This window comes from Pseudorca crassidens, chromosome 13 (assembly GCF_039906515.1).
Source record: "Pseudorca crassidens isolate mPseCra1 chromosome 13, mPseCra1.hap1, whole genome shotgun sequence".
Classification (NCBI taxonomy): domain Eukaryota; kingdom Metazoa; phylum Chordata; class Mammalia; order Artiodactyla; family Delphinidae; genus Pseudorca; species Pseudorca crassidens.
The window spans coordinates 6,194,681-6,208,683 of record NC_090308.1 but is presented as its reverse complement, the minus strand read 5'-3'; the positions used below and the strand labels follow the sequence as shown (position 1 = coordinate 6,208,683).

Here is a 14,003-nt window from a genome sequence, read left to right as displayed (position 1 = left end):
TTCAGTATAATGTTGACAAGGAGTGGCAGAGGTAATTTATTCTTAATTTTTTTAAACCTTTGTCTATTTTTAATTTTTTCTATTTTACATTTTCAAGTTCTATTTCAATAATTCATTCCAGGGACTTCCCTGGTGGTCCAGTGGTTAAACTCCAAGCTTCCACTGCAGGGGGCACGGGTTTGATCCCTGGTCAGGAACTAAGATCTCACATGCAGCGTGGGGCAGCCAAAACAAACAAACAAAAATTCATTCCAGCATGTAATGCTTCATCGAAAGCAGTCTCTTGCATTTAGTAAAAAGATGTCTAATTATTGTAGAGGAAAATGTTCTTCAAAACTAATGAAATGCATTGTTAGTAAACTGGGGCAATGAGACTTAGAAAGAACTGGATAAAATTAATGAAAGTTTTCTTTTTAAAGACCCCAAAATTATGAAAAAATAGTACATCTTGTGATATAAAAGTTGAGTTTTAAAATTTGACTACTTGGCTAAAATTAACAATTAACATGATTCTTCAACCTTTATAACCAAACTATCTAGAAGAAAAGCAAAAACTCATTCATTCCTTCTGATATGTATATTTAAAGGAATACAGACTAGTGGATATGTTGAACACAAGGTTCGGAGTAAGACAGTCCTTAATAGAGTCTTCCTTTGGATTTGTTCCTCAAATGATCTGATACTACTTTCTATCTATTAGGAGGACATTAATATATTCTACCTGATGGGGTTTCTGAAGAATTAAACAAGACATTTCATGGAAGCAGGGCTTAGGGCAGTGCCAGGCTCAGGATAAGCATTCACAGATGTTGACTATCATTACCACCAGTTCCTGATGTCACGGGTGTTACGGTATTTTGATGATTTAAAACACTGATCCTGTTGCTTCTACCCTGGCATCCTGAAGTTTATTCACAAGCAGCCAAGGTGAACATTCCCTAAGTCACATCATGTCACTCCATCTCTCAAAACTCCTCCAGTGGCTCCCTTCTCACCAGGGTAAAATCTAGGGCCTACAAGACCCTACACAGCCTACAGTTTTCTGAGGCCTGTGAGGACATGGCTGCCCTGGAGAAGGATTATGAGGAGGTTGGTATGGATTCTGTTGAGGGCGAGGGAGAGGAAGAAGGAGAGGAATACTAATTACCATTCCTTTCAGCCTTGTAGCATGTCATCCTCAGAATTTCAGCTTTAACATTAGTTGACAGGAGTAAAACTTTCTTATTAGATTGTCTTCACTTTCAACTGTGATCATGTATTACTGTCTTCCTTTCTGACTTCCTGTCTCCTACTGTTTCACTTCCTCTGCCCCAGCCAGGCTGTCCTCCTTGCTTTCCAAGCATGGTCCTGCCTTGGGTCCATACACTCGCTGTCCCCTCTACCTGAGATTCCTGAATGGATGCTCCCTGAAATGCTCTCCTCAATTGTCACTTCATGAGAGAGGCCTCTGACCACCTTATACAAAAGAGCACCCTTTCCAACACTCTGTATTCCCTTTACTATGCTAATTTTTTCACCAGAGAACATATACTTACTAGCTATTTGGCTTTGTGTTTGTTTGCTTGTTTATTATCTTCTTCCCAACTAGAATGAGATCCAGTTGGGTTGGTAATTTTGCTGTTACTATTTCCTGCTACATCCCAGCACCTAGAATTGTGCCTGGCACAGAGTAGGGATTCTCTAATTATTTGTTTAAGTAGTTAGCTAACTGCATGACAAATATTGGAGAATATTCCTATTTTTTCCTAGATCCAATAGCTTCTTTCATCTGATTATCAGGAGGGGATGAATGGTATTTCTTTAAGGAAACACAAACATAATATGTGAACTTAGTTCATGCATGGGTTCCTTGGAGTCCAAGAATAGCTTACTCGATGTTCTTATTCAAATGTTTATAAAATAATATACAATAACAATATTTTAAAACAATACAAATTCTTACTGTGTAGGACAGTGTTACTCAAAGCATGGCTCCTGGAACCATACTTTCAGCAAGACCTGGGAACTTGTTAGAAATGCAGATTCTCAGTCACCACTCCAGGAAGACTGAGCTGGACCCAGCCCTCAGGTGACACCGATGAGTACTGAACCTTGAGAACCACTGCTTTAAGGAATTCTTAAATGACTCATTTCAGTTCTTTGACTTCCTCTTAAAAATCATAATCTAACATGTCCTAGCTTCTAAATACAAATAGTATAAACTGACTATTAATGTAGATCATGACAATGCCTCTTACATTGACCAATTATCTTTTGCACCTATAAATACCTGAAAGACATGCTCTCAAGTTGCAGTTCTTATTTGTTGCATCTACTTTTGTGGCTACAGCCCAGCTCTCCACCTTTCAGAGCCCTCTCACGTTTGGCGAGCACCTAAATTCTTCCTTGTCTAATTCAAACACCCTGGAAACATGCTGAAATTTGGGTTTATTTCTCTTAAATTTCTTTCTTAAAGGCAGAAGTTTTCAAACATTTTTCAACCAGGGACCTTTTTTCTTTTTTTTCCCCAAATGAAATGCACTGTAGATGCTTTGTATATAAAACTGGTAATTATGAGCCTGCTCTTGCTACTATGGACTGACTTGGTTTGTCCACCTGTCTTTCTCAACATTCCTACCACCTGGTTGAAGACTCTAGGTAGGTCTCACAGTCGAAAGGTGGGAAAACATTTGCTATAGGGCAACATTTCTTGGAGTGTGCTCAGCACCATGATTTCTGAATCTCTGTCCTCAGCTAACGGAATCAGACTTTCTGGCCCTGGAATAAGCATTGAACAAACATTCCCACTAGAGTTTGTGAGTCACTGCTCTAGGAACTCTAAACTGTCATTTTTATTAAAAAAAATAATTGTATAAGCACGTCGTTTACCCACAGTCATTTCAAATAATCCCATTCAAGGTATTCCATTCATTCAAGCAGTAAAATTAACAAGATATTTTAAGAGGTGAAGTTTCATTTTTCTCTGTATAACGTTGAACAAGTCATTAGTTCTAAAAGTTAAATACACAGAAAATTCTGATGAATGGCTTATTACATTTACAGTTTTACATAATTTAGGAAACACTGATCACCATTTTTTCTTAGAGATTTTGTGGGAAACTACAGTAAATTGAACAAATATCCTGTCCTCAAAGAGATAAAGTATATACAGAAGGAACTAGAGTACAAAATAGAAAATAATAAGAGGTATGAAAGTTCTGAAAAGGAGATGATTCTTTCCACTTCAGAAGATTAAGGGACGACTCCTTGCCGTTCAGAGTTTCAGTTCAATGCAGAATAAAGTCCTAAAGTTGACCTGGAATAACCCATATTTTTTTGCCTGATTCTTTCCAGATGCAACATAACTTACACCACCCTTTCAGCACAGGAAAGGTAATAGGAGAGCTCACTCCTGATCTGGGGTGATGGAAGGAGAAGCACAATAGGAGGCTGGCCACCTGGCATGCCAGCAAGTGTTGCCAAGCCCAGTCCCCAGCCGGCAAAACACGTGCAGCTAACAGGCCACCACTGGTCAGTGAGTAAATGAGAAACAGGGTGATTAGAGGTCAGACTACATGAGGTCTGTATGGAAAGTTAAGGTTCAGCAGTCCAATAACAAAGCATACAGTAGCCTGCCATCTCTTGCTACAGTGCTACTGTACTATGTACATTTATGAGAGTTTCTTTAATCTATTGTTTGGGTTGAAACAATTACATATTTCACTTAAAATCTAAGTAGAATATTAGACATTTAGCAGAATTTTCTAAGAGTGTACCGGTACCTCAATCACTGTAGGAAGAGAGTATTTTCTTCAGTAGAAGTATTATGATCTAGCAAGAGAAACAATGGAAGGTGCCAATAATTCCAGACTGACAATCATAAAATAAAACTCTCAAGAAGACTGAAGGCAATTTTATAATAAAATAAAATAATAAGATTCTACTTTTTAAATCTTCAGATAAATACCAGTGACAAGATAGTAGAATCACAAACATTAGGAAACATTAAAATATGTGAATACCTATAAATGATAATATTCTGCTTATATTATTATTAATGTCCAGATAATGCACATAAGGATTTAATTTTGCTCTAAAGCAACAGCCCCCAACCTTTTTGGCACCAGGGACCGGTTTCATGGAAGACAATTTTTCCACGGACAGGGAGTGAGGGGTGGTTCAGGCGGTAATGCAAGCGACGGGGAGTGACGGGGAGCGACGGGGAGCGGCAGATGAAGCTTCGCTCGCTTGCCCACCGCTCACCTCCTGCTGTGCGGCCCGGGCTCCTAACAGGCCATGACCAGCACCAGTCCACAGCCCACGGGTTGGGGACTCCTGCTCTAAAGATTTCCTATCAGATATAAGTTAGGCCACCTAATTCCAAATCCTAGTCTCTAAAACCACTTTTTTACATTTTAACCTGTGTCACATTATGGGCCATTCCCTCATATATATCTTCCAATTCATTAACTGTCTCTTTGGCATTGACAAATTGCTCTTTTAACCAATCTGTTGAGGATTTTTTTTCATTCTAATAGTTAAATGTATGCTCTATTCAATAGCTATCTTTTTCTATTATGTCTGTTTTCTGTTTTGATTTCAATTTTTTATTTTATGTCCTAATTAACATAAAACATTTTTGTTTTGTATTCTGTTTCAAACTGTCATTTTATTTTCTCATGTTTTGGGGGAAACCAATCTTCTAGTTTATGGTGTATGCTCTCCTCCACTCAAGGTAGAATATCCCTTTGTTTGACTTATAATGGGTATCATGAGGACCCCTTCAGTAGGGCTTGTTCATCTCTGGAGGCCATGACCCCCAAGTGTTCTCTGGAATGCTTTTACGTACATTCTGCTTGAGACATCAGATGTGCCAAAGCCTGGGTCTGATATTTATATTAATTCCTCCTTGTGGACAACATAGGTATTGAGAGGTTTAGGTTTATCTCATTTTCCCCATTTCTCAGTTATTTTTTCAGTCTCCTAGATGCCCAGTCCATGTAAAGGACATGAAGCCTTCATTCCTTCCACAACCACCTGAGGGCCACCAGAGCACCATGCACTTAAATTCTTGGTTTATTCATTCCTTTATTTAAAGACAGCTGTGTTGTTTCTACTTCTTCATTTACCCCTGGAAAATTTCCTTTTTTTTTTCAATTTCATCTATGATTTTAAAAATATTAATTAAATTTTATTTAGTAATTTTAGCAAGAAGCCTCCATCTTGGTGGTTCCAGAATTCTCTGACACTGTGAAAGCCATACCAGCCCAGGGCTGCTTATGCCTTCACCTATTGCACGTGGGAGAGAAATAAACGTCTACCTTGCCGAGTCATTGTTATTATTTTGTGTTTTCTGTCACACACAGTCAAAAAGAATCCTGTTGTACCTCTGACTATTTAGACTGGAGAATAAAAGACTAAAGGAAACATACTAATATTGTCAGAATAACAAAGGGATTGTCATTCATGCCAAAACAAACTTTTGAAATGGGCTGTAGCATAAAGAAGGAAGAATTCTTTCACACAAAGGATATTACTGACATTGTCATTTGTTCTTAGAGCCTGTGAATGACTAAAATTACCTCTGAAGTTCTCTTTCTCCTTTTTTAACATTTCTCTATATCATCAGAAACATAATCAACCAAAATGTATTTTAAGAAAATAAGAAATAGAAGAAAACAAAGGCAAAAGTTGAGAGGGACATATAGGTACCTTAATCATATATTTTGAGCCTAGCACAATGTATCACATGTCCCCACCACCCCTAGTTCCTCCAAAAGTAAACCCAAGATACTATCACTATGGTCCTGACACCTTCCCCATCCCTTATGTTCATTCTTAATACGATAGCTCTGTTTCCTTGTACTTATTAAATGTGTCACCTCAAACTTTACATCCACGTACTCTCCTTCTAGTCATGTCTCCCTCTGGTGGTTTAGAACTTGTCACGAACTAAATACACCATAGTGAGGCCATTCTTCGGGGAGATTTTACTGCACAAAATGCTTTACTAGCCACAGTCAGTCAATTACCTGGCCTTCCAGCTGGTGGGCCACCATTCTCGTTGTCATCCTTCAGAATAATAGCCAGACCCACTGAGTCGGCTGGGAGGACGGAGCTGCTGAGGTCCACACGAGTTAGGCTCTCAGGCTCCCTCTCAGAGCCCCCCGCAGTGTTCTGCGGGCTGTCCCCTCCAGCTGTGCTCCTTTCTGGGACTTTTCTCTGGGGTCTCAGCACAATGTGAACGATGCTCTGCTGATCCAGGTCACAGCTCTGTGGGAGAGTGAAACAAAAACACAACAAGAAAGGGCAGACATTAAAACACCAGGAGGAGCTGAATTTGTCATCAGTTCTAGAGTGTGTAAAAGACATTAGTTTATGTCCAATGTCTGTATGCAGTCATGGAACTTAAAGAAAAGTGACACGTGTGATTGACTGATCAGGACAGGCACACTCACCCTTCAGCAGGGGCCAACACCTACACATGTGGGTGTTAATATTGAACTGGGGCCAGAAACTGAAATGTGGGGATAAATGGAACACAACAACAGACGAAAACTGAAGTAATATTCAAAGGGACATGAAATCTAACGGGAAAGAAACATGTATCACACTGCATACATAACCATACTGAAAAGCAGTATGCTTTTAAAACTGACTTCCTGGAAATATGTCCTTATAATTTTCAAATTTAAATGCTAGCACTCATTTCTGTTTTAAAAAACACAGAGTTGGTTATTACCAACTACAAGGCAATTTTCTCTAGAATTTACCATACACTTGTTTACAGTAGGCTCCATGTATACTCAGACATCACTAGCAATCACACCACCAGGCCAGTGAAGCCAGAGGACAGGGTACCAGTGCCATCTCGGATCATTCACTGTTTCATCCAATCTCACAATTAAAATCAGTGGACGCCTACAAAAATGTTTTGTATCTATATATTAATGTGTATGAACATGAGACTTTAAAATTTAGTAGAATTAGTAGAAACTAACACAATATTGTAAAGCAACTATACTCCAATAAAAATTAAAATAAAATAAAATAAAAGCATAAAAAAAGAAAAGAAAGTTAGACGTCAGACAATTTACTTGGACAGAAACTATACTAACTTAAGTTAAATCTCTGTTTCAGAATATCTACTGGGTAGACACAGTCGTTCATCTGTCTGTCCCTCGTCCCACAGAGCAAGGACCCTCCTCTCTCTACAACACCCCCCATTGCCATTCTCCCTCATCTTAGGAAGTTTAAATAACACACACGCAAAACACAACAACACTGGTAACAATCCTAACCCCCCAAGTGCCGTGTTATCTCTATCATACTTGTAAGAATGGTGCCTGACACTCATCAGCACTCCCTGCCCACACACCACTGCTTGGTGTCAGCCTCGCCCACTCAGGAAGGTCACCAGCATGGCCTCCGGTCCCAAATCCCACTCTGATCTCTTCTGGTCCCGTGTCTCGGGTCTCGGTCATGTCAACATACTTCCTCTTCCTGCCGCCTGTCCCCGCAGCTTCCCAGATCTCCCCAGGACTGCTCCTACTCAGCAGTGGTCACTCTGTGTCAATCTCTGTCCCCTCAGTCCGCCCCTACCTGACTTCCTATTTCTGTCAAGGCACCACCATCCCTCATGTTATCCAAGTGTCAAGGCTTCCCCTCCCACCTAAAACTCCAATCATTCTCCTATGTTTTCTAAAGACGGCTTCACCACCTTTGAACCTTCCTCCCTACTGTTACATCCAGCAAGGTGTCAAGAGTAACTAATTCTGACTCAGAAATTCCCTTCACATCTTCAGCTCCTTTACATCCCAATTGTCACCTCCCCATTTTAGGCCTCCATCATTACAAGAGCTTTGTAATTACTTCCTTACCTCTTGTTTTGCCCCGCAAACCTTTTGTACAAGAATTTCTGGTGTTTTCTACATAGTCTTTTTAAAGTGTCTCACTGTTACTGGTTAAATATAGTCTAACATCTTACTATCTTCTTCAAGTGTGTTCAGACTCTTCTCCTTTCTAGACCAACTGTCTTTTCCTCTCCATTATATATGTAGATTATATTATTCTTCAAAAAATATTCACTCTCATCTCCCTTCATCCTGCCCTTGATTTTGGGCTAAGCCATGTGATCAGCTTTGGCTAATAGGACAGTTGCAGATGTGATTGAACCAGGGTTTTAGAGTATATTTTCACCACTGCCCTGGCTATCAAAAAAGAATCCCTGGAAGTTTCCACCTCTTCAGCCTGGGCCCCAGAACTGCACACATGGCACAGACCTGAGCCCAAGCCATGGAGAGGATCAAGTGCAACCCCATCTATAGCTTGAGCAGTCTTCCAGCTAAATGCAGGCTGGGGCTGCAGACCCCCAGATGACCTGAAGATGCACGGGAAAGAGACGGTTATTAATGTATGGCACTGAGATCTTGTGGTTGTTCATTAAGCAGTAATCGCTGACAATACACTTTTTTCCATTCTAATTGGACTAACAGACGTTCTACCACCATTTATCATCACCTCAGTGCTCAGCCAGCACTCTAGAGACTGTACAAAGCCTTTAGCCTAAGTCATATCAAACAAACCAACATCAAGATCTGAGTACACTCAAATGTGGGCATGTGAGGACATGTGCTTTGCAACAAGGAGAAACAATTGAGAATTAGCATCCTAACATATCCTAAGATTTTCATCCATATTGTGCTCTTTTCAAAAGGTTCAAAAAATCAGTCAGCTAAAATTCCTCTCTCCACAGTCATAACGTACGTGCTTCATGTGATACTCCCAGATAAAAATAATGTCTTTCTCTCTCATCTGAATCCCGGTAATCTTTGCCGGCTATGCTCTTCCACTGCAGTGATCAGAGCTTGGACATCGTGTGTGTGTGTGTGTGTGTGTGTGTGTCTGTGTGTGTCTGTGTGTGTCTGTGTGTGTGTGTGTCTGTGTGTGTGTGTGTCTGATCCTCCAACTTAATTTAGAATTCCTTAAGAGCAGCGACTGGGTTACACTTCTACTTTTATTTACCAGAATGCCTCACACAGCACTTTGAACCTAGTAGATGTAGAAAATTCATCTATGAATTGAAAAGGTAAATGACTGAGAGAAAATAAGAATGAATGAATGAACAAATATAAACAGCTACAGACGCATACACACAACACCTGAAGTGTTCCTCGGGGAGCAAGAAGACTGCAGAGAAGGAACATGGAATTCAAAGTCAAATAGATGTAATTTATTAGCTGCATGATTTTTGGCAAATTACTTTCCCTGCATAAGCTTCAGTTTCTACATATGTCATTAGCAATAATATTACCAACTTTGATGATTGCTCTGAGATGTAAGGACATATACAGAGTGCAGACCCAATCCAGTCACAACTCAATATATAATTGTCAGTATCACTATCATCATTTATGAGTTTTGAAAACTAAAGAGGTGGGTCCTTATCTTGTATAAAGATAAAACCTCAGAATCCTTTTTGGCTGCTCCACTCACACAATCTTATTTGGAAAATGTATAAAGAAGGTGGAATAAGCAGAATCGACAAATGTGACAGTTATTCTGGTAACTTTCCAGGCTTTCTGTGAACTAAAAGTTGATACAAAAATTATCACTATACGCTCAGATGCCAGGAAACACATGAAGAACCTGAGCAAAATCTCAGGGGCTGCTAAAATTGGACAAATATGGAAAAAATAAAAAAACTGAGGTTTTCCTTTCAAATCCAGATTTTCCTAATGCTCAGAGTAGAGCTGCAAAGGGGAGTAGGAAGATCCCAAACAGATTTCAGTACTTATAGTGATATTTATAGAACATATTTCCCTGAGACTCCATCCATGGTTCAGAGACCATTAACTGCTTAATTCTTTGACTCACTTGTAGAAAACGTTGTTGATTTTGGAAGCAGTCCCTTTGCCAGATGGTGCAAGTGCACCATCATGTTAGTTCAGTTCAAAGCCACATTAATAACATGTCCCATGGGCAATAAATTAGATAAAGTTTAGTTGTCTAGCCACTCCAAAGCCCAAAATAATATTTAGTTCTCTTGGTATATGAACGATCCCTCAGCTTTGGGAGGTAGAGATTTTCACGGGAAGACAGCAGAGTTTTCAAACACTGTTTTAAGCTTCTTCAGGGCGAAAAAAATGCCTTATTTATCTTTGTTTCCTCAATAACCAGAATATTGCTTGGCAAAGAGGAAACAGTACATTTGTGTTTTCCTTATAACAAGTCATTAATTCAACAAGTAAGGCAGTGACATAAGTCGTTTAGTGTGGACAAAACAAGTGGGTATTCACCCAGCTGGGCTTGGTCTTGTGCCGTCAAGCAGAGCTGTTGTCCCACCAGGGACTGAGAGCTCAGTACCATGGACTCTCTCTCCAGGACCTCTGACTTGGAGATACCCCAGGATTAATAAAACATCTACGGGAGTTGTCTGCCAACCAATGACCACCTCTCATCCAACTGGCCATTATTCCACGATATACAAGAAATTGATGTAGTTTTCCTTTTCCGAAAAGGAGTCCTTCTGAGGACATGTAGCTGGAATTCAAATATCTGACAGCCTGGTAATATAATTCGAACACTGAAAACAAGAAAAATTTGAAAAACCTGAGAATGCTTTCAAAGATGATATTCTTAACCTTTTGGAACATTGTAAAAATAAGTAATGTTACTCTAACAAGGAAAATTAACAAGGATTGAAAAGTTATTGGAATGTTGTCCAAGCACTTAAAGAAGGGTTACACAGATAATCTTTAAAATGATTAATAATGAGTTTCAAAAATAGTTAATAATGTCACATATTAACAAAATGCTTTCATGTGCTATGCCGATAACAATTACATTAATAATAAAAGTAAAATAAATACATAACATGCTTGAGCTTTGTACTACTCTCCAGATTGTGTTACAAGGTCTTCAGATGTAGTAAGTTGTTTAATATCCCCATAGTGAACTAAGGGAGCTGCTCTTACCATCCAGAAGTGAGTTGTATGTAAAGCCAGGAGAACTGTGCCTGGCACAAACTAAGCTCTTTAAACATTACTTGTCTCTGTTGTTCATTTCTATTCCACTTCACAGAAGTTAAAGGTGAGCCACAGAGAAATTCATAACAGGCTCAATGTCTTCCAACTCTTAAGTATGAAACCAGGATGGGAACCCAGGCCAAGGACTCCCGATAACCTTCTCTGACCCTCCCGAGCTCCACTATGTGGCTGCAGAGAGGAAGTGAGGTAGTGGGTGGGATAGACAGAGGAGGACAAGTCTATAGGGGCCATGGTGAAGAGCGGGGTTTGGAAGCTGCAATGGATCTGCTTCAGGTACAAAGGAATGATTCGAAGAGCCAGATATGTTAAAAACTTGAGAAGACAGCCACTGGGACCAGGGCAACCTGGAGGCCATGGAAGAAAGTTTGTGTGGGTCTGATAAAAAACAAAACCAAACAGGACGACAAGACAATGAAATAAGAATCAGTGCCAGTTATAGATGCATCAGTCAAACCATGCAAAGTAAGAACAGGGTAGAGGTGGCCTGGCAACAAGTCTGGCAACCCCCAAAGGTCGGTGCCAGCTTCAGCTGTTTTTAAGTCAGCTCCCCTGCAGATCCCAAACCCCGAGAAGACAGCACTTGTCACATGGGGTTGCACTGCCTATTTATGTGTTTCTGTTACCAGACAATTCCATCTTCAAGAAAAGGTACTAAATCTTCCTAATGCTGAATCTACAGTATCTACTGTAGTGACCCGGTGGTCATAGTACACACTCCACCTGGGTTTGTTGAATGACTCCATGATCCTGTGGAGCACATGCCAATTGCTGCAGCCATTGCAGAGGTAAGGAAATGCGTCAGATGGCTTTAGTGAGTCACCTAAATATGACACATAATTAAGAAATGAAAGAGCCAGATCCGCGGCCCATGTTTTCTGGCTCTTAGCCCAATGCTCTTTCAAATATCCCACTTTGGACTCCCCACGTTTCTGAGCTCATCATACAAGGATACATGTTAGATAGAACCTCCAACGAGTTGATTTTTTAATTTTGTTTTTAAAGATTTTTTTTTGATATGGACCATTTTTAGAGTCTTTATTGAATTTGTTACAATATTGCTTCTGTTTTATGTTTTGGTTTTTTGGCTGCGAGGCATGTGAGATCTCAGCTCCCCGACCAGGGATCGAACCCATATCTCTTGCATTGGAAGGCGAAGTCTTAACCACTGGACTGCCTGGGAAGTCACTAGTTTATTTTATAAGCACACTGATCAATCTACATTCATCACTATACTTGCTACACAAATTTCCATGCTCTTTAAATTAGACTGGGCTGCCTTCAATCTCTTCGATATTATTCATTCATTTTCATTCTCTCCAACTCTGTTAAACTCTTGTTTATCATAAAACATGGTTAAAATAATTACAGTTGGAAGGCTACCCTACTTCCTATTGCATCCCAACTTTACGTTTTAAGGCCTGAAAATCTCGGATTTTCATTTGAATTTTTAATAGCACGCATTTTTTCCCCCAGAAAATAATATGATCAGCCAAGAATTATCAGATAAAAGATTTCCTAATCTAATAGTCAATGATGTTATCAGATTTCAATTTTAAAAATGAGTTTGGCATTAAGGAGCTCTTTCTTAGATAATTTTAAAGAAACACTTTAACACAGCATAAATTTTCTTTTATTCGTTTTTTTTTTTGGTTGTTAAAGATTCAGCATGTTCATTACTTGCTTCTTCTAAAAAGAACATCTAACAGATGTTTGTGTAAGCCCACCAGAGTTGTTTTTTTATTTCACCAGAGTTTTTAATACAGTACTACTGTACTTTTCAAGATACTGTATTGTTAGATTAAAAATGTTTTCTTTATTTTTTGTGTTTGTTTTTTTATGTGTTATTTGTGTGAAAGTATTATAAACCGATTACAGTACAGTACTATATAACCGATTGTGTTAGTGGGTAACCTAGGTTAACTTTGTTGGACTTAACAAATTGGAGTTATGAACACACTCTTGGAACAGATCTTGTTCGTACGTAGGGGACTTACTGTAGTATATTTTCTATGTCAAAGAAAGACAATGTGGCAATTATTTAGGGAGTTATTTAAAGGTAGTTTTAAATGTAATGGTTTAGAAATGTTTTGTATGGTTATTGCTAACAATGAGATAATGTGGTTAAAGACAACATGAGCTAAGGACGTTCGGTGCGAGTCAGAATAACCAAAAAGAAACTATTCCCACTGATTTCTTTCTCTTGTGCTCTAGTTCACCTCCACAGTGGTGAACAAACACTAAATGCCAGTTTATATTAATTGGATGAGAATAAAAACTGTTCCTTCAACTTGATCTTTCATTTTAAAAAAATAGAGACTTTGAAAAGACATATACTTTGTGATTTATGCTTTGAATTATTTCACATTTCTTACAGCTAGTTTTTATTATGATCAAAGGTATTATGCTACACAGAGATAATGAAAGGCCCCCTCTCTGGTTGCCAAAGGCTGAGTAATACAATTACTGGGAAAGGTCAATTAGCTCCACACTAATTAGCCAGTGTGGGTCTGAGCCATGTCACCCTCAAGTCCCTCCCATGGCAGGCCTGGGGCCATTTCACTACTCATTAGGACCTGTACAGAGGGAGCTCAGTGGGGAGGGGAAGGAGACAAAGCAAGAATCAACTGACTGCTCTCCTTAGCTATGGAGTAAATGATTTACTGTGAGAAGAGGTTAGCGCTGTTGCACAGGTGAGGACTGGGATTCCATTCATCCATGCCCACCCTTTCCTAAACACAAAGGATAACAGGGAATCAATCCTATGCCTAAAACCAAGTTAAAATTGTGTTTTATGTTGTAAACTTTACAAGAAATGCCCCCCCAGTGTCGTTTCTCTAAACATTACTTTATCACGTTATGATATATTGTTATAAATAATTTAAATATATATGGAATTTTAACATAATTAAATTAATTTTTTACAAATCATTACATACAATGTATGGTATTGCTTGTGGAGGAGTGTCAGGGTTAACA

General features: G+C 39.2%; 1 protein-coding gene across 17 annotated transcripts in view; it reads right to left on the bottom strand.

Annotated features, from left to right (window-relative positions):
• LOC137204361 (E3 ubiquitin-protein ligase parkin) overlaps positions 1 to 14,003 on the bottom strand; it is a 1,432,750-nt gene that overhangs the window by 984,689 nt on the left and 434,058 nt on the right. For all 17 annotated transcript variants that reach the window (XR_010933571.1, XR_010933572.1, XR_010933575.1 and 14 more), the window contains one exon: positions 6,012 to 6,252. Coding sequence is in view for 12 of the 17 variants with exons in the window: in XM_067701593.1 (XP_067557694.1) it covers positions 6,012 to 6,252 (241 nt within the window). In the remaining 5 variants the exon portion in view is untranslated. The remainder of the gene's footprint in view (positions 1 to 6,011; positions 6,253 to 14,003) is intronic.